We start from the raw sequence: 25,797 nt of genomic DNA, 5'->3' as shown, positions 1-25,797 counted from the left end.
CTTTTGCAAGGCACTGTAGCTTTTGGAGAAGTCATTAGCCTAGGGGTTCACATACTTTTTCCAACTTACACTGTGAATGTTTAAATGATGTATTCAATATAGACAAGACAAATTGAATCATTTGTGTGTTATTAGTTTAAGCACACTATGTTTGCCTATTATTGTGACTTACATGAAGATCAGATCAAATTTGATGACCAATGTATGCAGAAATCCAGGTAATTCCAAAGGGTTCACATACTTTTTCTTGCCACTGCAGCTCAGGTCTGGGCTACACTAGGCTGAGGTGGCTCCAGGAGGGTAGGTCTGCCTGGGGATGGAGGAGAACCTCAGCTCAGTCCCATCTCTCGGCTTCATCCTGTCCAGCCCCTCCTTCATGGTCTGACACTTTATCGTTCCTAGGCAGGTTCTGTTCCTCGCGGTTCTTGGTGTTTGAGCTAAAGTTATGGGATTAGGTTGTTGACGGCACACATACAACCCAGGAGAAGCTGCAACCTTGTGGCCAGCTCCTGGTTCACACAGGCAGTTAGCGAGACACATTTCTACATCAGCTCGTACGGGTGGGTAGGGGCCCAGGAAAGGGTCCAGGTCTTGTAAGCCCACCCAGACCCTGCCCACCTCCTCTTCATTCTGGGAGGCAGAGATGTCCAGATCCTCCTCTTTGGGTTCCCAGTTGGCCAGACAGATCTCGCTGCTTCAGAGGCCTGTTTCACCCCCACGGTCTGGTGCATTGGAGGAACAGTAGTGGAGGAAGTGGAGGCCTGGTGGGATCATCTTCACCCCCTGGAAGCAAGACCCGACCTGCCAGCTCTTGTAGTTGATACCGAGCTCTGTGCCCTCGGGAACGCTCCATAACAACCAGGGTTGCCCCCTCCTCAAACAACCTCCATGCCACCTCAAGATTTATCATTCATCCATGTCTCCTCAAACAACCCCCATGCCACCTCAAGATTTATCATTCATCCATGTTTCACAAATGTCAAATTTTGAAGTTGTTGCAAATATCAAATTTCTAAATGTTCAAGGTTAGGTTAAGCCATTATCTCTGAAATGTTAAGGTTAGGGTTAAGTTTAGACATTAACTCTGATTGGTTAAGGTAAGGGTTAAGGTTTGGGATAGGCTTTAAACAAAAATCTCAAAAACAACTTTATATTGCTGGATTCGAATTTACAACCTTTGGAATCAGAGACAGATGATTATGTTAGGCATTAACTCTGAATGATCCACATAAGGGTAAAGGTTTGTGATGGGCTTAAAACAAAACTCTCAAAAGTAACCTTCTATTGCTGGATTCGTACTTGCAACCTTTGAACTAAGACGCAGATACCTATGTACACCTGCCATCCCTGTCCACACAGCTCTAGCAAAATCAAAACCTAATTGAAGGTAAAAACGGTCACTATTGCCCCCTAGTGACCGGCTTTCATGTATGTCAACTGACGGATGGAAGTCGAATACTGATTTGTATCCAGTGCTCAAAACCCCCTAGAGTCGATTTAGCGTAATAGTTAAATCCCCATCAAAATCTGTGGCCCGTTAAACTAGCGATTTCAGTTTTTTGTTTGGGTACCAGTGAACAGAATGAATGGAAATATATGGAGATCGTTTAGTGCCTAAAACAAGAGGTTAAATACATGTAAATATATATATATATATTCATGGCCTGATCATTCCTATATGTCTCAGATATAGGACAGACACTTCAGAATAAAATTCCTTTAGAATGTATTTTCTTACTGTTAATCTGTATGAAGCTGTTAGTCAATGTGTTTCTATGGGCTAATAGCAGTATGGCCAAATTCAATGTTTCATCAAACAAAAATGTTTTGATACCTTAAGGGGTTCTAAAATTGTAAATCAAATAGCTAAATGATTCTTGGTATGACCATATTGAAGTAGACATTTAAAATGGTTAGGGTTAAGTTTATGGAATGGACGTCTCAAGGATCCAGGATAGCACTAACAGTGCTACAGAGTTCATGTAAACATGACTGTGCATGTGGAATATCTTTCCCCACAGAAACAAAACCCTAAAATGATAAACGTTCTGGAAGTTATGCAACTTGGGAAGTTTCTTGTTTTTTGTCCATTTTGATAACAATTTCTTATAACAAGAGAACTAAACAATAGGTATCTAGTAATAGCCCATTTTTCGATCATTACAGGAATAAACAACCAATGGTGCAGTTTAAGAAACCTTTATCAGTGGGCATCTTGAAGACATTTCATAAAACAGTAGATGTATCTATCGGTTTCACAAAAACAATATCTGGATTGTGAGATAGCTAAGAGTTATAAAATGTGTGTGCACCAAGGTATTACAAGTAAATATCTTCCCTGCATTGTAAAACCATCCTCTAACAACCATAATTAATGGGGGGAACTCAGTCGGGTCTCAACTTACTGTTGAGCGTTAGAATAATAGATTACACAAAGTGCAATTTCAACATGTGTTTTGTGCATCAGCAGTCATTTAATTAGCTCAAGTCAGTTAAACATTTTTAGATTGGCAAGTTAGTCTAGCGGCTAGTTATCTAAACGTATAGTAAGCATGATCAGTTCGTTTTTTTTGTGGCCCCAAACCACATCAAAGTGGCCCATCCCTGATCTATGGTGACCTATAGCTTATACATGTGGGACTGTACAGACAAGAAGTAAAAGGTCATAAACAGAGGCCTATGCCTGACATACAAACTGTCATTCTACTCTACAAAATAAGAACCAAACACAATCCATAAATGCTTTTTTGAAACAATTTTGATAAAAATAAAAACGTTTTTCCCCCAAATTATTTTGTGGGTGTGTACAAACTCTGCAGCTTCTGCCAACAGTTTATCAGTGCCCTGATGAGTCTCATCCTCTTCCTGTTCTTTCCCTTCGTCCTCTGGGTAGTCACACACGGCGCTGTTCTCTTCTGTCTGCTCGCCTTAAAGAAAGTAAAGGCAAAACATTGAGGATCCGTCTCATCTCATTACATCGTCGTTGACTGATATACATCATTTATACACATTTACTATCATTATTGAAAAATGAATTGTAAGTGACAAAAAGCATTCGCCAGAACCATAGTGAAACCTAGCCCTGTCTTTAAAGCAGCCTCACCAGGTCAGTTTGTCTGCAGTTCTGTCTGATCAGCACTGCCATCATCTCCACTAGCTTCTTCATGCCCCTCTGCTGCCTGCTGCCCCGCCCGTGTTCCTGGTCCCAGCCCTGGCACAGGAACTGCTCCGTCATACCATGGATGGAGCGCAACACGTGCTGCAGCTGCCATAATGAAGCATGGGAAAACAGTGAATTATTAGGCATACTGTCAAATAAGAGACACACGTTGGAAATACATTTTGTATAATGATTGTGTTGTCATCTGCAATTCACATTTTTATTTCATACATTCAAGCAATCAATCATTCAATCAATCACTCAAACAAACAAACAAAGTTGTAATTGGAGTATAAGGCAAGGTGTAATTGTTTTCACAGAGGTGCATATTAGCTACATCCCCTGTCCATGGTCCTGAAACTGACACACAAACAAACACATACACACACATTTGTTTTACTATCCTTGTGGGGAGCAAACAATTGACTTCCATTCAACATCCTATTTTCCCTAATCCTTAAACTAACCTTAACCTTAACCATAATCCCAAATCTAAAACTAATTTAAGCCTAAAATATAATTTTTCCTTGTGGGGACCTGCGAAATGACAATGACAATTTTCATTGTTTTACTATCCTTGTGAGGACTCCTAGTCCCCATAAGGATAGTAAAACCAAACATACACACACACACACACTACCTTTCCTGAGGGACAATGGTCCCTCTCTTTGGGTGTGTCAAAAGTGCCTGTCAGATTCTGTTCCAAGAAAACAGACATGTCTGTTAGACAATAAAGGGTTACACATGTTTATAAATTCATAACAAACCAGTGAAGGCAGTCAAAAACATGTATTCCACTGTACAGACTTGCCCTGCATAATATTTGTGTAGGCTCAAGCTAGTGCCAGACTTATGGAATACGTTTTTCTAAAGTGTGAATTTTGCATCTGCCATTTTCCAGAGTCAATATAACAGGTAGAATAAATTAATAAAGACAAAACTAATAGTTATATTTGCGATAAAGCCACTTGGATCTTGTGAACAACAGTAACACACTTTCAACGATCTGAAGGCCCACATACCAAATACTGAAGATCAACGAAGATTAGTTCTCTGTACGTGCTGAGTATATCCGTGTAGTTGCACCTGCGCTTACTGTAGGAGACACCCAACAGCAGAAACACCACGACGCTACGGAGAACAAGCCCGTTCACATACTGAAAAATCAAGTAATGTGTGAGTTAACACATACCTGCCAGTCAGCTTGTTTTAATTCACATTCATTATTTGTAGATTTAATATGGAATGCGTCCTGCGCGCAATGCGCGTAATTGAAAGGTTATTCTTGGGCGCACGACAGAGTGCGTAAACGGTACGTATATGTCTACATTTAATCATGATCAAACTATTCAACATGCAACAGTTCAGAACAGAGAGAAAACACTATAACATTAGTTGGTTTTATCTACATGAATGGACCCCATCTCCAAGTGTGCTTTCCATTGATCTAGGACAGCACCCATCGTTACGCAAGTATGCATGACATGTCAGAAGGGAATGGCCACCTACCATTTATCATTTTCTATAGGATGATCTTCAGACAAGCAAATCAGTGTCCTCGGGAGCCAGCAGGATCTGCGGGAGTTATTCGTGATCGGGTTGTGTACATTGTATCCAAAAGGTTAGTAGCCTATTTGGGTGTTTAAAAACGTTTTCTTGGGTAAAGTCAACGCGTTGGCAAGCGGACCCAGGATGTGCAGTGATTTTCCCGAAGTTCCGTGGTTACCCAACATCGCCGAAATCCTATTGGCGTCTCTAGTTTCCCTCTCTGTCATGGGTTGCTAGCGGTGGGCTTAGGATTTCAGTAAACTCCAGTCCCATCAAGTCGAGAACAATTTCCACGATCAATCAATCAACTTTTTGTTTTCTTTCGGTTTCGTTGGAGAGATTATAGGTGCAGGGGAGCAACGTGGACATGTTTAGGTTAGATGCGCCCCAATCAGTGGGCTAGGCTATGTACACTTTAGAGTCCTCAAAATAGTTCGGGGAAACTGTCGCGCGTAATACTAGAATAATGCTGAAACTGTTGCTTTCAAACTGTTACATTACTAACCGTTGCATTCAAACTGTTACATGTAAGTCTATATACAAAGGAATGTCAAATTAATGCAAAAAAGCGTCTACTAAATGGCTTATATTATTATTATTATATATACAGTGGGGTCCCAAATGATTTGATCCCTTGATAAAGTTTAGCAAAAAATACAATAAATAAATAATACAAGTACTGAGCTATATTGTATGTAAAAAAACGGACAAATTATGTTATTTTATACTAACACAATTGATCAGAGAAAGAGATTTTGTTTAACAAGTAAGAAAAAAATATATTTTTAAAAGCACCCTCACCTTGCAAGCTCGAGGATAATGATACGAGTATTTTTCATTAAAAAAATAAATAATTAAATCCACATTTTCATTTGGAGGAAAAAGAAGACACTATATATACACAAGTATGTCGACACCCCTTTGAATTAGTGGATTCGGCTATTTCAGCCACACCCGATGCTGACGGGTGTATAAAATCGAGGTCACAGCCGAGTCCCCATAGACAAACATTGGTGGTAGAATGGCCGTCATAGGATGCCACCTTTCCAACAAGTCAGTACATCAAATTTCAGCCCTGCTTGAGCCACCCCGGTCAACTGTAAGTGCTGTTATTGTGGAGTGGAAACGTCTAGGAGCACCAACGGCTCAGCCGTGAAGTGGTAGGCCACATAAGATCACAGAATAGGACCGCCGAGTGCTGAAGCACGTAGCACATAAAAATGGTCTGTCCTCGGTTGCAGCACTCACTATCGAGTTCCAAACTACCTCTGGAAGCAACGTCAGCACAATAGTTGTTCATCGGGAGCTTCATGAAATGGATTGACATGGCCGAGCAGCCGCACACAAGCCTAAAATCAGCATGTGCAATGCCAAGCGTCGACTGGAGTGGTGTAAAGATCGCCACCATTGGACTCTGGAGCAGTGGAAAAATGTTCTCTGGAGTGATGAATCATGCTTCAGCATCTGGCAGTGCAACAGACGAATCTGGGTTTGGTGGATGCCAGGAGGACGCTATCTGCCCCAATGCATAGTGCCAACTGTAAAGTTTGGTGGAGGAGGAATAATGGTCTGGGGCGGTTTTTCATGGTTCAGGCTAGGCCCCTTAGTTCCAGTGAAGGCAAATATTAACACTACAGCATGACATTCTAGATGATTCTGTGTTTCCAACTTTGTATCAACGGTTTGGGGAAGGCCCTTTCCCGTTTCAGCATGACACTGCCCCTGTGCTCAAAGTGAGGTCCATACAGAAATGGTTTGTTGAGATCGGTGTGGAAGATCTTGACTGGCCTACACAGAGCCCTGACCTCAACCCCATCAAACACCTTTGGGATTAATTAGAACGCCGACTGTGAGCCAGGCCTAATCATCCAACATCAGTGCCCGACCTCACTAATGCTCTAGTGGCTGAATGGAAGCAAATCCCCGCAGCAATGTTCCAACATCTAGTCAAAAGCCTTCCCAGAAGAGTGGAGGGGGGACCAACTCCATATTAATGCCCATGATTTTGGAATGAAATGCTCGACAAGCAGCTTTCCACATACTCGCCAGAGACCCAAGACGTGCAGAGGTGTACTGCCAGGAGATAAAGAAGCTTCAGACGGTAGGTTACGTGTCACTGGTGTCACCTGAGGTAGCTGAACGATCTACTGAGTCCTGGTTTTTACCCCACCATATTGTGCATCACAATGGAAAGGATAGGATTGTGTTTAACTGTTCGTTCCAGCATAAAGGACAGTCACTCAATGACCTTCTCCTCCCTGGACCAACCTTGGGACTATCCCTGTCCTCCTCAGATTCTATCAACATGCCGTAGCTGTAAGTGGTGACACCCCCTCTGCCGACGAAGCAAGAAACCTTGTTAATGTACTGCGGCAGTTGCTCCATACTGTAGGCTTTTAGATACACCGTTGGGCCAGCAATGTACCGGCTGTCATCGAGCAACTACTGCCCGAGGCTAGATCAGAAAGCAGTGAACTGTGGCTTTCCCAAAGTAGCACGGACCTCCAGGGAACCAACCCCTTTGGCAACATTGAAACTGCCTCAGAGACTCCTTGAGATATAAGCACCACATTGTGTAGCTCTCCAAACCTACATTGAGGAATATCTACAGCATGCTTGCCTGTCAATACCACCCACTAGGCTACATCATGCCTTTCACAACCCGAGCCAAGGTACTCGCCGAGGACCTGTGAAAAGAAGGGATAGTTTGGGACGAGCCCATTCAGCTTCGGAGCCTGCTGGACAGATGGCTTTTCTGGGAACAAGAGATTCCTGACTTTGTCCAGATGGAGCTCACCAGAACTTACACACCACCAAATGCTGACAATCCAAAGTCAACCAGAGACCTCCACATATTCTGTGATACGTCATAGAGAGCATATGGCTCTGTTGCCTACATACAGACTGTGGGTGACCAGAAGCAGATGCACATTTCTTTCATTCTGGCCAGGTCTCGCGTTGCACCAAAGAAGCAGCTGTCAATTCCACGCTTGGGGCTGAGTGCTGCACTTACTGGGGCTCAGCTGGCCAGTGTCCTCCAAGCAGAACTCACCCTGCCCATCGGACAAGTCATCCTCTGGTCCGATTCAACTACAGTCCTTAATTGGCTCAAGTCAGAATCTTGTAAATACAAGGTCTTCATAGGAACTTGTGTTGCAGAGATTTAGAACCTTACGGATGTAGTCAACTGAAGGCATGTAGATACCGCGAACAACAATGCGGATGACATCACTTGGGGCAATACCTTGAAAGAGCTGGCCCAACCACATCGATGCACCAAGGCCCTGAGTTCCTCCAGCACTTAGAAGATAGGTGGCCTTCAATGCCTTCTGCTGACCCGGAGCCTGATGACAGTGAACTGAAGAAATCAGCCTTCTGCGGACATGTCTGTCAGTTCCAGTCTTCAGCTCTTAACAACTAGATCCCTACACGTGGAGGCCGATCCACTCTCCAGTTCAACCAGCAAAGGAGCAGACTACATAGCCGCAGAGATCCTCCTCCTGTAGCAAGCTCAGATGGAATCCTTTTGTGAAGAGGTCAAGGCCGTCATGTCAAACCGGTCTATTCCTTCTAAAAGCCGCCTGGGTCTCTTGTCTCCTGAGTATGATAAGGATTCAGGACTCCTTAGAGTTGGCGTTAGATTGCGAAGAGAAGAGCACCTGGAGATGGATGCTATGCACCCCATCGTCTTGGATCCGCATCATCCGCTGATCAAGTGACTCATTCAAGATTTCAACTAGACTCTCCTCCATCTCGGCCCAGAGAGGGTTGTGGCGGAACAGGGTCGTAGATATTGGATTCTGCGGGGAAGGGAAGCTATCCGGAAGCTTCAGCACACCTGTTTGCAATCCCAAAGATGGCGCATCAAACCTGATGTTCCAAAGATGGCAGAACTACCTCCTGCTCTTCTGTGTCTGTACAAGCCATCCTTCTACTCTCCCGGAGTGGATTATTTTGGACTATTCAACAAAAAAATTGGGCGAAATGTGATGGGGCATCATCTACAAATGCATGACCAGCCACTGCACCCACCTGGACCTCCAGGAGAGCCTGGATGCCAATGCCTTCCTGATGACTCTAAGACGCTTCATTGCACGGCCTGTTGGGAAGATGACTCATACTTACCTGATGGACGTATTAGGACTGCTGCTATCCTGGTCAAGGGTCGGAGTTACCTCGACCTGTGGCCCAGCTGGTGCAGCTCCCAGCCATCCTTGATGACGATGCAGAAGAACCTGTCACCTAGAACAGACTTTAAATTGGTCAGAAAGGAAATAATGTCCAAAACTGAGATTTGTAGGTGGCGAGCTGCACTTGGTAATGAACTAAACACTCTGCCTGCTTGTGATAGATGTAACAACATCACTGAGTTATTAAAGAGACAGGCTTTCTTACATAGCTGCCCAAATGTCTGCCACAACATTCTAACCTGATGGATTCATCAATGTGGGTGACTACCAGAACTGTAACACCACATCTTGTATGGATAAATGGACAGTTAATTGGATATTCACAGCTGAGTGACATGGCACAGAATTGCAAACATTGTTAATCTTTAATCAACATTATAGAGCCCTGAGGAACTGTCTCTCTCACCATCTCTCTAACAAGAGTACATTCTCCATAAGGTCACCTACTCAATCAGTGTATAAATTCCAGAGGCATCAAACTCTATTTCAATGCCATTTAGCAGACAAAAAGGACTTAGTCATGTGTGCATACATTTTACAGATGGGTGGTCCCGGCAATTGGGTCCTTTTCACAGCTTTTTATTGATGTCATTTGGACATTGATCCCCCCCCAATTTTTTTTTTGTTGGCATTTTCTCCTCAGTCTAGGGCAACATCTAATGACAGAAGTTAAGCTATGTATGTCTACTTATAGACAAGTTGACTAACAAATAGCCTACCAAAATGTAAAAAAATAAAATAAATGCCGCCTACAGCGCATTTTCTATATAAGCAGGATTAGGGTTGGGGCGGGCCTCAATTTCACTTTGTCCGATGTCAGGTGGTTGCAGATAGGGTATTAGCAAATGCGGGTGGATGAACAAACAGCACACCACTAAAATGTACATAGGCTTAAGCATGGGGTTTGTCCATATGTCCAGTTACACCATTGGACACAACATCCTGATTTGTTATTATTATTTATTATAAATTTGAATACTTTTTTTATTACAAAGTATGTCATTGCCCTTTTAAGAAAACATTGCCCCTTTAAGAGTTCTGGTGAGCAGCTGTGCCCAAAGAATGCTGGAAAAACTGGGTGTAAAAATGCATTTGTAAACAATGCCACATGCACAATTGAAGGAGTAGAGAAATAAACGTGGTAGCAATGGAAAACTGGCATCCCCCTGCTTTCAAAACACATGATTGCATTAAGAATTGTAGTGCATTAACTGCAGGGTCAGAATGTTTCCTTTCTATGACTCTAGCAACTTGAATGTGCCTTGAGAGGAATATTGATCTCGCATAAAACACACAACCACAAGCCATATAGGTAAATAGGTCAACTATTCTACTGTGAGGTTATCTCGTTTTTGTTATACTAACAACATTACATGGCAAAAATATTAGCACTGGAAAGTTCCATCCTGAGTGATAAAGTATACGCTTTGAATGACTTTGCCAGAAGCGACAGCTGTGTGAGTTGAGAGCTGCAGGGATACACATTACAGACTATTTAATTCCCTTCATCTGAACATCAGTGCCAGCAACAATCATGCATGTCACTTCAGTGCACACAGCGTAACAGAGAAAATAAAATATTTGTGAATATATTTTGTAGAACAGACATGCTTCTGTCTGTATTATGCTGTGTCATCTCCAAACCATATATAGAGACAAATGACAGACAATATAACTTGATTGATTGAACATGAAATGTATTTAAATATGATAAATAGGCCTATAGCCTACTGTTTATATTTTAAACTGTCTAAACCTTTGGGAGGGTTCTATTTAGAAATGTCAAAACAGTCAAAAAAGAAATCTTACGTGTTTGAAGTGTCTGTCTTATAGGAGATATAAGAAAGGTCAGTAAATCTTAAACACATATTTAATCCCTTTTTTTTGTTGGCACAAAACTTCCATAAAATGTTTTAACCGGTACGGGGTTACCTTCGCATGAGTCCTGTAACACTTGTGGGATCATAGAGTAAAATGGAGAATATCATGGTGTTTGTGAGTCTCCCATTCCGTTTGGGGTCATATTACTTAATACACTTTCCACCGCAGATGCGAAAGACCGACATAGGCGAATACGGTAGATTGAGACGCAGTCCATACAAAAAACACATCTCTAGCTTCAACAGGCAGATTTTGATGGGGATGTTTGTATTATGTTAGATTGATGCAGTCATCTCGGTATGTCGCTTGTTTGTATCAATTGCAAAGACAATGGCAACTTTGTATTTGTTGTCAACTTTGTTCTGAAGTTATTGGAGGTCCCAGAGAGATGGACCACCATGTGATTCTATGTTTAGCAGAGATCTTGTGTGTATAAAGTGACTTGGGAGGACTTTATGTTCTCCAAGCGGTCTGAGGCAGGCATTCGCCTGGATAATTTCTCTTGGAAGAATAGTGTTGCATCCCTCCAATAGAGTTCCAGACAGTTGTAGAATCTATGCCCTGGTGCATTGAAACTGTTCTTGCTCGTGGTGTCCCAACGCCCTATTTACAGACTTTATGTGGATGTTCTATTGGAGGGATGCGGTGTCAGAAGGAGGCCCCAAAAATGGTCAAAGACTCCAGCCAACCAAGCCATAGACCATTCTCTCTGCTACCGCACAGCAAACAGTACCAGTGCACCTAGTTTGGAACCAACCGGACCCTGAACAGCTTCTACCCCCAAGCCATAAGATTGCTAAATAGCTAATCGAATGGCTGGCCGGACTATCTGCATTGACCCTTTTTTGTACTAGCTCTACCCACACACACACATGAATATGGATGACACACACCCTCACATTCACATATGCTGCTACTTTCTATTTATCCTGTTGCCTAGTCACTTTAGCCCTACCTATTTGTACATAGCTACCTCAATTACCTCATACCCATGCTTTAAAGGGGGGGGGGGGGGGGGGGGGGGGTTACTAAGCTAACACATGAAATTGTTTTAAGATGGCCATACCATGGATCATTAAGCTATTTGATTTTGAAGTTTAGGACCCCTTTGGGTATCAAAATAATTGTAAATAAAATATTGAATAACACATTCAGAAATGGCAAAAACAGCCAAAAATGTATCATAAGGAATAGGGTTTTGAAGAGTGTCATATCTAGGAAATATGACACATTTAACCCCTTACTTTTGTTGCCACAAAACTACCTCCAAACTAGGTGGTTTGTATGGGTTCCCTTCACACAAGTCCTGTGACAATTGTGGGGGTCGTAGACTAAAACAGAGAAGGCCACTGTGTTCATGGGTGTCTCCCCTTTCAATAGAGTGGTCATAATAGTTCGTAAGCCAAACATTTGTGAGAAGACCAATTTTCAGGATGTCTCATGGTCTGACAAACACTGCTGTAGCTCGGCCACTTTCCACTGCAGATGCAAAAGGCTGTCACTCGGACGCGGTGGATTGGGACACAGCACATGCAAAAACTCTTATCTCTAGTTTAAACGAATGGATTTTGATAGCGATTTTTTTATTATGTTACTTAGATTGACGCACAGGTGCGTCAATAGACTCTTAAATTAACTCTGCATTGTTGGAAAAGGACCCGTAAGCATTTCATCGTTAGTCTACACCTGCTGTTTACGAAGCATGTGACAAATAAAATGGGATATGATTTCCTTTACTTTGGCAGTGATCTTGAGCCGACCCATCTCACCATCAGTGTCATGCCACATACAGATCTTGGAAGATGCTTGTTTTCTTAAGAAAACATCTCATATTCAAGGCAATTAAATGGTCGATTTTCAGTTTGTTGTTTATTAAGGAATCCTCCGGAGCAGTTTTAAACAGTTGTAAGACATACACAAACAGTGAATCATGACTAACTATTTACGGTGTATATCTCGATCAAGCAAATTACAGAGGAGTAAAGAAACAATACCATGGTTAAATGAATGGTCACATTAACTTCTTTACAGAGCTGGTATCAGGTAACTTAGTCTGCTCCAAGAATACACTTGTAGATTCAATTGAAGGACATTATATTTCACAATTCCATAAAAAATGAAGTTCAACAAAATATCCTGTTTTCATTTTCCCAACAGCAATGTGCTTTAAAAAAAACTCTGCATACATTGTATAACACTGTTATACAATGTATAACACCATAGTCCACTCCTCAGCCCAGGCAAGTGTGTCCGAAGACTGCAATTATGCTGCTACTCCCTACCACAGACTTTGAAAGGAGAGAACTTGAGGTGTGTGTCACTGGTTAGTGGACAGAGGGGCATGGAGTCATAGAAACAGATCCATAACACACACAGTCTGTCTGTCCAACTTTAGAAGGTGTTTTTTATCTTGGAGGCGACCTGTGTTAGGATCTCTCCTATCTTCTTCTGCCAGTAGAGGACATGTTTGGACTCGGCACACCACAGCTCCCCGTGACGCGGCTCAGCGTTCTCACAGCGCTTACGCACCTCTTCCTGCTGCTCCTACAGGGGACACAGAGAGAGAGAGAGAGGATGTGAGACACCATAGAACAACACAGAGCCTCCCACACACATACAAGCTCATTCACACAGACCTCAGTGCCGTGTTGCATCTCAAACTTGTAGAAGAGGGCCCAGGCATCTCCCAGGTCTGGCTCAATCTTCACTGTCCTCAGGAACCACTCTCTGGCCTTAGTGATCTTACGCTCGCTCCAGAACAGCCTGCAACACACACACACACAAGCTGGTTACCGCCAGATCACCACCAATATGTTGACAGAGTGAACGCAAGAGAGAGCGAGGGAGAGTTTAACCTACTGAAGGAATGAAAGCAGAGCAAGGGAGAGTTTAACCTACTGAAGGAATGAAAGCAGAGCAAGGGAGAGTTTAACCTACTGAAGGAATGAAAGCAGAGCAAGGGAGAGTTTAACCTACTGAGACAGTACAAAGGGGAAGGTGGTCATAGCAAAGATAAGAGCAAGGGAGAGTTTAACCTACTGAGACAGTACAAAGGGGAAGGTGGTCATAGCAAAGATAAGAGGAGGGGGGAGGTTGAGAGAGAGAGTGAAAGATTCATGTTCTGTAGGTTGGTAGTGTGTCGTACTTGGCCACGGCTAGCAGGACGTGTGGGTCGTGTTCACACTTCTTCAGAGCATCAACACTCTTAGTCTTCCTCTGGGGCCGTGCCTCCAGAAACACTGCCTCAGCCCACAGGATACCTACAGAAAGACAGAGATATATGTAGATACAATATGTAAGAGTATTTTCTCCACCCTGAACTGTTTCATGTTGAACTAATGATCATGATTAAAAATAGACATAGTTAAAACACAAACAACTTTAACCTTCTGATTCTGAGGACTAAACCATGTCACTTGAGTAAACGCCTTACAGTTCTGTGGTATTTACACTTCACTAGCTAGGTTTCCAACCAGTTGGCGACAGATTTCCATGCCAATATTCTAAAATCCACATAAATACAAAAAGACAACATTTCCCAGCGGAGATGTTTACATCATCAATTTGACTTGTTGCAGATAAAAGGCTGTGCGTGATGACGTAATGCACACACAAATGACTTGTGCAGTCAAATTCCTATGTACTGAATAAAAAAATCTAATGTAAATGGGTTTCCATCGCATTTTCAACTCTACTGATGGGTTTGTTAAAAAATATTGTTGCGTTAAAGAGCAAATGTGCCCAGCAGCTCGAAGAAACAGCATACTACATGATGAGATCATTATTATTTTGTTTTGTCAAACAGCAGTCAAGCATCAATCATCATGTCACCAGAAAAAGACCCTCAAAATGTATTGGAAAGGATCATCAAGCTCATCTAGCACTTTCACCACCCTGTGAAGTTCAGAACTTATTTCATCTGCAGCCTAATAAACTGCATGCTTTCCTGACGAGTCCTAGTGGAAAGACCACACACCATATCATCGCGTGACTCCAAGTTTACGTCAAAATGGTTATTATATCCATATTTGTGCATAAAGGCATTTCCACCTCCATTTCACAAAAAGATCCCACCTTGGCTAGAGTATTGTTTTGTCGACATTTGCAAAGTTTACCGACACATTTGCTGTTTCCATCAGGTCTGTCGTGACATTATCTATCCGACGTGTACTTTACTCGCATAAAAATGTTAGATGGAAACCTGGTTTATGTGAGTAAATACATCTCATATTCTCAACAGTGAGACCTAGCTAACTGGGACAATCACCACCTGGATCTAGCAGACTAAAAAGACTGAGAATTGCTTTCCATCACACACACATTGTGACTGACTGTCTTACCTGAGTTGGGGCACTCTTGTAGGGCTTTAGCCATCAGTGTGTTGGCGATGTTCTTCAGCCCTGCCCTGAACTCCAATCTCACAGACTCCAACCTGACAACACACACACACACAAGGTAATGTGTATGCATCACCCAGTTTGTGTGTTTTAAGTGTGTGTGTGTGTCTGTGTGTAAGCGTAATGCGTCTGTATATCTCACCATAGGTCTGGGCTTTGTGGGTTCTTGAGGCGTGATTTCTCCAGAATGGATCTGGCCCTGGTTAGCTGGCCAACCCTCTCCTCCAGACGAGACAGCAGCAGCCACAGGGACATGGAGTGGGGACACTTCTTCAGCTACACGCACACACACACACACACACACACACACACACACACACACACACACACACACACACACACACACACACACACACACACACACACACACACACACACACACACACACACACACACACACACACACACACACACACACACACACACACACACACACACACACACACACAGAGTTAAGAGATGAATCAGTGTTTTAAGACCGGATCAATAACTGGGCCACATTGAACTTCAGATAGCCTACTGTCTCTCTAGCTATATGAATGTATTCAGATCGCTCATCATCCAGAATGCCCGCTCCTGTCTTCACGTCCAATCTCCCTTCCACCTCTCTCACCCCCTGGTTGTAGGCCTCCCTGGCCTTCTCGTTGTGCTCAGACTGCTCCTCTATCTGTCCCCTCATCATCCAGAGCTTGGGGAAGTCCTCATAGTGTTTAAGAGCCTCGGTGCACAGCTCGTGGGCTGCTTCGATGTTCCCCAAAACCCACTCCAGCTTTACTGACTTCATAAACACCTGCAATGGGACAAACACACACTCTGTATATACATGTTTCATCTTAGTCATTACATGGAGGCCTCCATCACTCATTCATATATCTTTATGTACATATTCTTCATCCCTTTACACTTGTGTGTATAAGGTAGTTGTTGTGAAATTGTTAGGTTAGATTACTCGTTGGTTATTACTGCATTGTCGGAACTAGAAGCACAAGCACTTTGTTACACTGGCATTAACATCTGCTAACCATGTTTATGTGACAAATAAAATTTTATTTGACATTACAACACTTATTCTCAGCAGTATTCCATTCTGAATAAGATCTTGCAGAAGAAATAGCATTGAACAAATACATTTTTGGTGGCAAGACATCAGACAACCATTTCAAATGTAACTAATATCATGTTAATGCTGCCAGGTGCAACATCCTCAAGCCTAGCCTGAGTGTTTCTACCTTCAACAACACCACATTGTTACTTTATCTGGCAAGGCAATGCTATGATCTCCTGGAGACAGACAGCACTTTGGCAGTTTCCCATCCAGTTGTGAATCTAGCAAGCCTGGGCATGGACGCATGGATAACACACCATTACCTTCATATAATACTTCCTCCCGAAACAAGTCTGAGGTCAGGTCCATCTCCACCTCACCAACTGCTGGTGTTCTACGTGACCGAGAAGCAACCCCTACACACCTAGCACAGCCAGCAGCTTCCACATTCACATTTCCCCTGATAGTAAATGACTGAGGGATCTGTGTGTGTGCACACCATGTGATCTATATATCCCACTGGGCCATTCTGACAAGACAAATGAGTTTTGAAATATCCCCTGGGGCTTTCGTTCTCTTTCACCCGACACTGATGTTGGGGTTGGGCAAACTGGAGGATGGATGACTGTAAGACTCGCTCTGATTCAGCTCTTTGTATCCATAGAGGAGTCTTGGCTGACTGTAGGACTCGCTCTGATTCAGCTCTTTGTATCCATAGAGGAGTCTTGGCTGACTGTAAGACTCGCTCTGATTCAGCTCTTTGTATCCATAGAAGAGTCTTGGCTGACTGTAGGACTCGCTCTGATTCAGCTCTTTGTATCCATAGAGGAGTCTTGGCTGACTGTAGGACTCGCTCTGATTCAGCTCTTTGTATCCATAGAGGAGTCTTGGCTAACTGTAGGACTCGCTCTGATTCAGCTCTTTGTATCCATAGAGGAGTCTTGGCTGACTGTAGGACTCGCTCTGATTCAGCTCTTTGTATCCATAGAGGAGTCTTGGCTGACTGTAGGACTCGCTCTGATTCAGCTCTTTGTATCCATAGAGGAGTCTTGGCTGACTGTAGGACTCGCTCTGATTCAGCTCTTTGTATCCATAGAGGAGTCTTGGCTGACTGTAGGACTCGCTCTGATTCAGCTCTTTGTATCCATAGAGGAGTCTTGGCTGACTGTAGGACTCGCTCTGATTCAGCTCTTTGTATCCATAGAGGAGTCTTGGCTGACTGTAGGACTCGCTCTGATTCAGCTCTTTGTATCCATAGAGGAGTCTTGGCTGACTGTAGGACTCGCTCTGATTCAGCTCTTTGTATCCATAGAGGAGTCTTGGCTGACTGTAGGACTCGCTCTGATTCAGCTCTTTGTATCCATAGAGGAGTCTTGGCTGACTGTAGGACTCGCTCTGATTCAGCTCTTTGTATCCATAGAGGAGTCTTGGCTGACTGTAGGACTCGCTCTGATTCAGCTCTTTGTATCCATAGAGGAGTCTTGGCTGACTGTAGGACTCGCTCTGATTCAGCTCTTTGTATCCATAGAGGAGTCTTGGCTGACTGTAGGACTCGCTCTGATTCAGCTCTTTGTATCCATAGAGGAGTCTTGGCTGAGGCTAACAGTTAAAAGTTATGGCTAAATTTGATCACTCTGTTTTCCCAGAGAATTGTCCTGCGCTGCAGGAAATATAAACTTGTAGTGTAATTTCAAAAGTTTGTAATTTCCACGTAAGTATTGTCCGACTTGATTTTCCCTAACAAAAAATGTATTAACCCCTACAAAAATGTATTAACCCCTACAAAAATGTATTAACCCCTACAAAAATGTATTAACCCCTACAAAAATGTATTAACCCCTACAAAAATGTATTAACCCCTACAAAAATGTATTAACCCCTACAAAAATGTATTAACCCCTACAAAAATGTATTAACCCCTACAAAAATGTATTAACCCCTACAAAAATGTCCATTGATTATAATCCACGTGTCTTGTAGCTGCAGGATTATTTTCCTGCGGTGAGAAACTGGTCGAATTAAGACTTGACATCTGTACAGTGGAGCAGCAGGATATTGTCTTCTGTCCCCCCTCAACTAAAGTTCCGGTCGAGGCTCACACGTGAACCATACACAAGCATCATATTATATATCCTCTATCACACATCCGCTCATTCCCACCCATACACAACCCAGGGTTGACCGGGAAGATGACCGGGAAGATTTTAATTCACCGGCCATGACAGAAATCACATTTAGATTATGGAAATGCATCTTAACAGACCACGGAAATCATGTAAAGAAGGGGACAATAAAACATCATTTTCAAACATTTGTCAAAATGCAATTCGCTGGGAAGATGCCATTCTAAACAGTTCACCTGATAGCGGTTCCATATGTGACAGAGGTGAAAATCTCTGGAATCGAAAGATGCAACAGCTACGATGGGTTGCTAATATGACTAGGATTGTGCCTTTGGCTTGAGGACAATTAAAGAAAGTTGATATGAAAACCAATAGAACAGGAGAGAAATGGCATAGAGGTGGGTCCAATAGAACAGGAGAGAAATGGCATAGTGGTGGGTCCAATAGAACAGGAGAGAAATGACATAGCAGTGGGTCCAATAGAACAGGAGAGAAATGGCATAGTGGTGGGTCCAATAGAACAGGAGAGAAATGACATAGCAGTGGGTCCAATAGAACAGGAAAGAAATTACATAGCGGTGGGTCCAATAGAACAGAAGAGAAATGACATAGCAGTGGGTCCAATAGAACAGGAGAGAAATGGCATAGTGGTGGGTCCAATAGAACAGGAGAGAAATGACATAGCAGTGGGTCCAATAGAACAGGAGAGAAATGGCATAGTGGTGGGTCCAATAGAACAGGAGAGAAATGACATAGCAGTGGGTCCAATAGAACAGGAGAGAAATGGCATAGTGGTGGGTCCAATAGAACAGGAGAGAAATGACATAGCAGTGGGTCCAATAGAACAGGAGAGAAATGGCATAGTGGTGGGTCCAATAGAACAGGAGAGAAATGACATAGCAGTGGGTCCAATAGAACAGGAGAGAAATTACATAGTGGTGGGTCCAATAGAACAGAAGAGAAATGACATAGCAGTGGGTCCAATAGAACAGGAGAGAAATGGCATAGTGGTGGGTCCAATAGAACAGGAGAGAAATGACATAGCAGTGGGTCCAATAGAACAGGAGAGAAATGGCATAGTGGTGGGTCCAATAGAACAGGAGAGAAATGACATAGCAGTGGGTCCAATAGAACAGAAGAGAAATGACATAGCAGTGGGTCCAATAGAACAGGAGAGAAATGGCATAGCGGTGGGTCCAATAGAACAGGAGAGAAATGGCATAGTGGTGGGTCCAATAGAACAGGAGAGAAATGACATAGCAGTGGGTCCAATAGAACAGGAGAGAAATGGCATAGCGGTGGGTCCAATAGAACAGGAGAGAAATGACATAGCAGTGGGTCCAATAGAACAGGAGAGAAATGACATAGCAGTGGGTCCAATAGAACAGGAGAGAAATGGCATAGCAGTGGGTCCAATAGAACAGGAGAGAAATGGCATAGCAGTGGGTCCAATAGAACAGGAGAGAAATGGCATAGAAGTGGGTCCAATAGAACAGGAGAGAAATGACAGTGGGGGTCCAATAGAACAGGAGAGAAATGACATAGTGGTCGGTCCAATAGAACAGGAGAGAAATGACATAGTGGGGGTCCAACAGAACAGGAGAGAAATGGCATAGCAGTGGGTCCAATAGAACAGGAGAGAAATGGTCATAGTGGTGGGTCCAATAGAACAGGAGAAATGGCATAGCAGTGGGTCCAATAAAGAAGTAAATGGAAATACATTTTCCAAAATTATATAATTACTCCTGTCCATACATAAAATCTGTGAAAATACTTCACCAGAAAGCATGACTTGGCCAGAGAAATCAAGGATCATTATTTTATTTTCAAATGTATTTTATGTTATATGTCTTATTGGGAAACCTGCGTGGCAATAGGCCTAGCTGATTATTGAGCTGCGGCTGTCAGTGAAAAACATCTAAGCACACATAGAAACTAAAACGTTATTATTGAAATAAAACTGATCCATGAAAATGCACATAATGATAATCTTACCTGGCACCAAATGGTTTAACATGCGATTGCATTTAGAATTGTTGCGCAATGAATGGGCTTATATAAAAGTGCATGTTTTCCTCCATCAGGAGAAATCCCACTCAAAATAGGCTCTGTATACTGGGCGTGTATGATAGTTGTGTTGGATGAATAAGATACATAATGACTAACGAAAATAGGCCAATTTCATTCCACCAAATTATGCACATTAACCTATATACCGATAAGCATGACGGTCAAATGTATTTCCATCGACTGGTATTTCCATCAATTAATAAATGGGATATGGGATTTTTTTTGGTCGACAACAGTTTTATCGGCTTTTCATTTAGAATTATTGGCCGAAAGCAGACAATTGCCGGCTAACGGAAACCCCGACACACCCCCCCAACACTCACCCTGGCAGTAGGAGCACTGCTGCGGGCCTTGGCCAGTAGTCGACGTGCTCTCTCGTATTCATTATTCTCAGACTCCAACTTCACAGCAGCCAGCCAGATCTCCTCACTGTTAGGGTTAGCCTGGACACAGACAGATAGGAGGAAGGGTGTTTTACTTCCACCAAATGTTGGTTTGCACTTTGCTGTGTACCCTGTTGTTATAAAGAAAGATACTGTTGGAATAAGCATGTTTACTCCAGCTAGCAAGATCATTGTTCCTCTCTCACCTGGAAGGCCAAAGCCAGGATACTGCGGGCAGCAGGCACGTCCTCAGCCAGCCACTTGGACTTGGCCCCCATCAGCCATAGCACCTCAGCCTTGGGACAGTGAGCCACTGCCCTCTGCAGCAGCGCCTCCAGTGACTCCCTGAGGGGGAGGGGGGGTGGATAGTGGACAGTGAGAAGTAAAAGGGTGCATCATGGAGAGATAGAAAGGCGGTCAGATGAGAAGAAAATGAGGGAGTGAGAGAGAGATGTGGGTAAAGACAGAGGGAGGAGAAAGGAAAGAGATTGAATAAGTAATGGTGAGAAAGTGTGAGGACAGGCAGGCTTTCAAACAGTGATTGATCATTACTAACCGTATGGGTTTGGTTAGCTAAACTAGCAGGTCTGTTTGTTACCAAGGCAACTATTGTCGCTATCTAGTAAACTTGCTAGCTACTTCAGTGGATGTTAAACACATTTCTCCCTGCAAATGAACACATTTCTAGCAGTAAATTTGTTAAATTACTGCCATGGTATAAATCGGATAATCAACTTGGGGCTATGCGTTCTCGTGGAAGGTCAGTTCCACTTCGCTAATGCGTTGTGGAACACACCTTCCACGTCCCTCATTATTTTCCAGAGAACGCATAGCCCCTCGTTGATTCCTTACATAAATAATTACTATTTTACATACATTAAATGAATGAAAAGCAACTAATGAAATTGATTGGCTTCTATTGAATCATTTGCCAATGACATCGTGCCACAGTGATGATATCTACTTTGATACAATTACAATCAATAGGTACAGGTATTTAATTCAACTTTCAACACACACCTGGTGCCGTGGTTCTTCTCGAAGTAGGCTGCGCGGAGCCACACACTCTTCTTGCTAGGGAACATCTGCAGGGCGTGGGCATAGATGGCACGGGCACACTCCAGAGCCCCATGGGACACACACTGGAATAAAAAATAATTACAGATAATGTATCAAACTAAGGACATGCCATATGTGTCTAATATAAACTGAGTATCTGGATAATAGATCCAGGGGGATCGCGATATTAGATCCGGGGGATCGAGATATTAGAGGATAAGGAATGGGTGAAAGGTCATCATGGCTTACACTCTCTGCATCCTCCATCCAGGTGTGTTTACAGTCCTCCTCCTCGATGCCGATGCCAATAACCGCCCGGATCACCGCCTGGCACGTTGCCACACTGCCAGCTTTATCACATTCCTCTGCATCCTGGAGACGAGGGGGGAGAGGCAGAAAGAATAGGTTGAGCGAGGAGAGGACAGAGAGGGGTACGGACGGGAGGGAAAATGAAAAGGAGGGAGGGAAGAGAAGACGAATCGTGAGAAAAGTTTGAAAGGGAGAGGGGGAGTTGAAAGGAAGGACAGGAGGGAGAGGAGAGAGAGCGAGAGAGAACCACAGGCAAGCCAGTGGAATGCTGGAGCAACTACAGAGCGATTTATGTGAAAACATGTCCCCACGTCCTCTAAAAAAATAACCGGGGATCCTCAACCATTTATAGACTGATTTATTGGCGGCTAGGGCTTCCAACTGTACTGGGGGAAAAACATGACATGATCTCTTTATTTTGAGTTGAATCAAGCCCGTGTTTGATCTGGCTCTGCAGTGCCAAACCCATATGCTTAATATTACCCATGTGTACTCCAATATACCTCCCATGCCTGTTCCAGAGAACTGATGATGGACCACTTCACTTTAGAGCCAAGAAAAGAGTAAAAACAAGGGAAAAGAAAACCAAAAAATAAATCCGACAGATAATTGCAATCCAAAGCTTGGTTGCACAACAATAAGTGCAAGTTGAACAGAGGTGAAATGCACAGAGGTCAGAAAGACATCAGTCACCTACCTGCAGGAAGTGACACACACACTGTGCAAAGTGTTTGAGATCTCCACTTGTTTTGTGCTGCAGTGATTAAATAAGATGGACGAGAGAGTGTTCCAAATGACTCTGGCATGCCAGCACCTCTGAAGAGAGGAAGTGACTACAGTATCCTTTTACACAGTGGAGTCAAGGGCAGCATAGGCATGATTTGAGTAAAGGGTGAAGGAACTTGTCAACATTAGACGTTTTGAATATGCCGGGGTGAAGCGGAAGGCTTTTGGATAATGGCTGCAGGAGACTGTTGTTTATTCAGTGGGTCACAGGAAAATAACAGGAGCTGGAAGTGGCTCACATCACTTTGTATCACACTGGTGTTTCCTGCTCTAAATTCTCACCTCTCTCTCTCTCACACACTTTCTCCCTCTCACCTGTATCCACTGTTCTCTGTTGATCTCGACCCCATTGGCCCCGAGTGATGTGATGGCTCTGTCAACAATCTTCTCCACCATTTGCGTATTCCCATTGGCCTCCTCCAGCTTGGCGGCGGTGATCCAGATGTGGCGGTCCGTAGGGATGTTCTCACGGGCCTTGTTCAGGACACGCCTGGCATTCTCATAGGTCTCCAACCGCGCCAGTGCCAGCCACAACTACACAGGTAGAGGGGGCAGGAAGGTGAGGGAAGGGGGTGCAAAAAAAAAAGTTGATATTTTGGGATGAGCAGTCAGGGTCAGAATGCAGAAGGTTGTATGAGACTGGGTCCTTATGAGAACATTGCACAATATCAATGTGTGTACCTCCACGCTAGTGGGACAGCACTCCACAGCTCTGCTCAGCATGATCCTGGCATCCTCTGGCTCCTCCAGTTCTACAGCAGTTTTCCACAGACGAACTGACTTAGACACATTCTCCAGCGCTGTGGGACACACAGAGAGGAGTTACACCTGGGGTTCCCAAACTTTTTTGGCCCCGTGACTGAATTGTATAAATGACCGATCGTTTGTTCATTCGACATGGTGGGATCTTTTTGTCTGTAAAATTACTTATGCGTGAAACGACAGTGGCAACGCCTTTATGTGCAAATATTGATATAATAACCATCATATGGAAGTAAAGTTGGGAGTCATGGGATGACATGGTGCATTAGGTCCTCCCACTACGACTCTTCACAGGGTGGTGAAAGCCCACGGTATGACCAGAGTAGGCACAAAGGCCATTTAACGCAACAGTTTTGGTGACAAAACTATCGGTAGAGTTGAAAATGCGATGGATACACATTGAACATTCAATTTTTATTTGGTACATGAAAACATAAGTGAAAAAGTACATTTTGTGTGGATTGTCATAACGTGACTTTTATCTGCAACAAGTCCGTTTGGTGGAAACAGCACTGGTGGGAAAATACACATTTTCTTGAAGCAGATTTTTAAAGATTCGCATAAAAATGTTGCCGCCAGTTGGATGGAAACCTAACTACAGATGATGTTCTTCCCCCGTCATTTTCAAATGCGGCGATCCCACATGGGATTTCTGTTAAGTAAGTTACAGCCTTCATTTATCAACAAACTGTCATTTTTGTAGTTACTTAAGTAAATACCTGTAGTCAACTTGTGCAAAACATTAGGAGATGAGGCAGATCGAGTTCTTCATTTGGTCTGTCACGATTTGACATTATGAACCACCTTAGTTCCACCATGGCACAATGGGAGAAAGAGTCCAGGTGTGTATTTGGTTTCACTTGCTAGTTAGTGAAGTGGCTGAATTAACAAGGAGGCGGGGCATCAAATAATGTTAGCTGCCGTGTTTGAGAAGTCAAAGCACTTTGGATGAATTATCTGTACAGATGTCACTGCTGCCATCTCCGTTTCCTTGTGTTTTTTTCTCCACTCCGTTGGCGGCTCCTGAGGCTTCTCCGAGCGACTCCACACAGACACAGCGTGTACACCTGCTGCTCCAGAGCCAGAGCTCTTCTTCCTTCAGACAAGCCTGTCAAAACGTCTTTCTCGTATTAACATTCACTTACTTATAAATGTCCAAACTTTATGAGCTGGATTGCCTGTATTCGCAATTACTTTATTTTCCATTTGTGGTCGTTAGCATATTTAGCTAGCAGCCACTATACGCCATTACCTGTGCTAATTTTGTTAGCATTCTGGTAATAGACGCCCATTTGTTTTTTTGTTGCATTTTTAGTGCCCCCTTGTGTACTAAGACGGTAATACTGTAAATCCCGATGACGTGATGATATGAAAATCTGGATATTGTCCAACCCTAAAACACAAACATTTCTGCAAAAAATGTCATAATGTAATCATGGCAATTATCATTTTAATACCAACACATTGCCTCAATCTTCTAGGCACACTGTGATGGATAAATAGAAGGTTTTTTATTTCTATGGTGAAATACAGACAGGGGCAGCCCAGATATGTAGGGGCTGAACACTTTCAAAGGAAGCAAAACATCCAGTCTCTCAAAGAAGTATGCTGCTGGGAACAGCACTGTGTGTGTGTGTGTAATGGAGCAGTGCTCTCACATGGCTAGAAGTGTCAACTGGGATAAGAAACAAGGTTCAAGGTTGGGTTCAAATGGAGTGGTGGCCTGTTGAACTTTTTATTTCCCTCTTCTCCCAGTCTTTCCTTTCATCACTAGTCCAAGCTCAATAGTCTCAATAGCAGACACTTAGGCCTTGTTCACAGTGCAGGCCTTAATGATTACATCAGTTTTGTTTTTCAAATTCATTTTTAAAAACTGATTGTCCAATAGAGCCAGGCCGATATGGGATTTTTGGATCCAATTCCAATTTTAGAGTGGAAATATTCACCGATAACTGATATACAGTGCATTTGGAAAGTATTCAGACCCCTTGACTTTTTCCACTTTGTTACGTTACAGCCTCATTCTAAAATGTATTACATAAAACTGTTTCCTCATCAATCTACACACAATACCCCATAAAGAC

The 25,797-nt window shown here is 43.2% G+C and overlaps 1 protein-coding gene and 1 pseudogene across 1 annotated transcript in view; both read right to left on the bottom strand.

The window, feature by feature from the left end:
* Positions 1-211: 211 nt before the first annotated feature.
* Positions 212-1,031, bottom strand: LOC129861483 (protein AAR2 homolog; annotated as a pseudogene).
* Positions 1,032-12,629: 11,598 nt separating this feature from the next.
* Positions 12,630-25,797, bottom strand: part of prpf6 (PRP6 pre-mRNA processing factor 6 homolog (S. cerevisiae)) — a 28,656-nt gene continuing 15,488 nt past the window's right edge. The window contains exons 10-21 of the mRNA XM_055932838.1: positions 23,633-23,751; positions 23,267-23,485; positions 22,106-22,228; positions 21,818-21,939; positions 21,004-21,142; positions 20,738-20,857; positions 15,790-15,966; positions 15,319-15,452; positions 15,120-15,211; positions 13,925-14,039; positions 13,416-13,542; positions 12,630-13,323 (exon numbers count right to left, since the gene is read on the bottom strand). Coding sequence (XP_055788813.1) covers positions 13,171-13,323; positions 13,416-13,542; positions 13,925-14,039; positions 15,120-15,211; positions 15,319-15,452; positions 15,790-15,966; positions 20,738-20,857; positions 21,004-21,142; positions 21,818-21,939; positions 22,106-22,228; positions 23,267-23,485; positions 23,633-23,751 — 1,640 coding nt within the window. The 3' untranslated portion in view covers positions 12,630-13,170. The remainder of the gene's footprint in view (positions 13,324-13,415; positions 13,543-13,924; positions 14,040-15,119; positions 15,212-15,318; positions 15,453-15,789; positions 15,967-20,737; positions 20,858-21,003; positions 21,143-21,817; positions 21,940-22,105; positions 22,229-23,266; positions 23,486-23,632; positions 23,752-25,797) is intronic.

Source organism: Salvelinus fontinalis, chromosome 8 (genome assembly GCF_029448725.1).
Source record: "Salvelinus fontinalis isolate EN_2023a chromosome 8, ASM2944872v1, whole genome shotgun sequence".
Lineage (NCBI taxonomy): Eukaryota > Metazoa > Chordata > Actinopteri > Salmoniformes > Salmonidae > Salvelinus > Salvelinus fontinalis.
The sequence above is the reverse complement of the archived record's forward strand: the minus strand, read 5'-3'. Positions and strand labels throughout refer to the sequence as shown.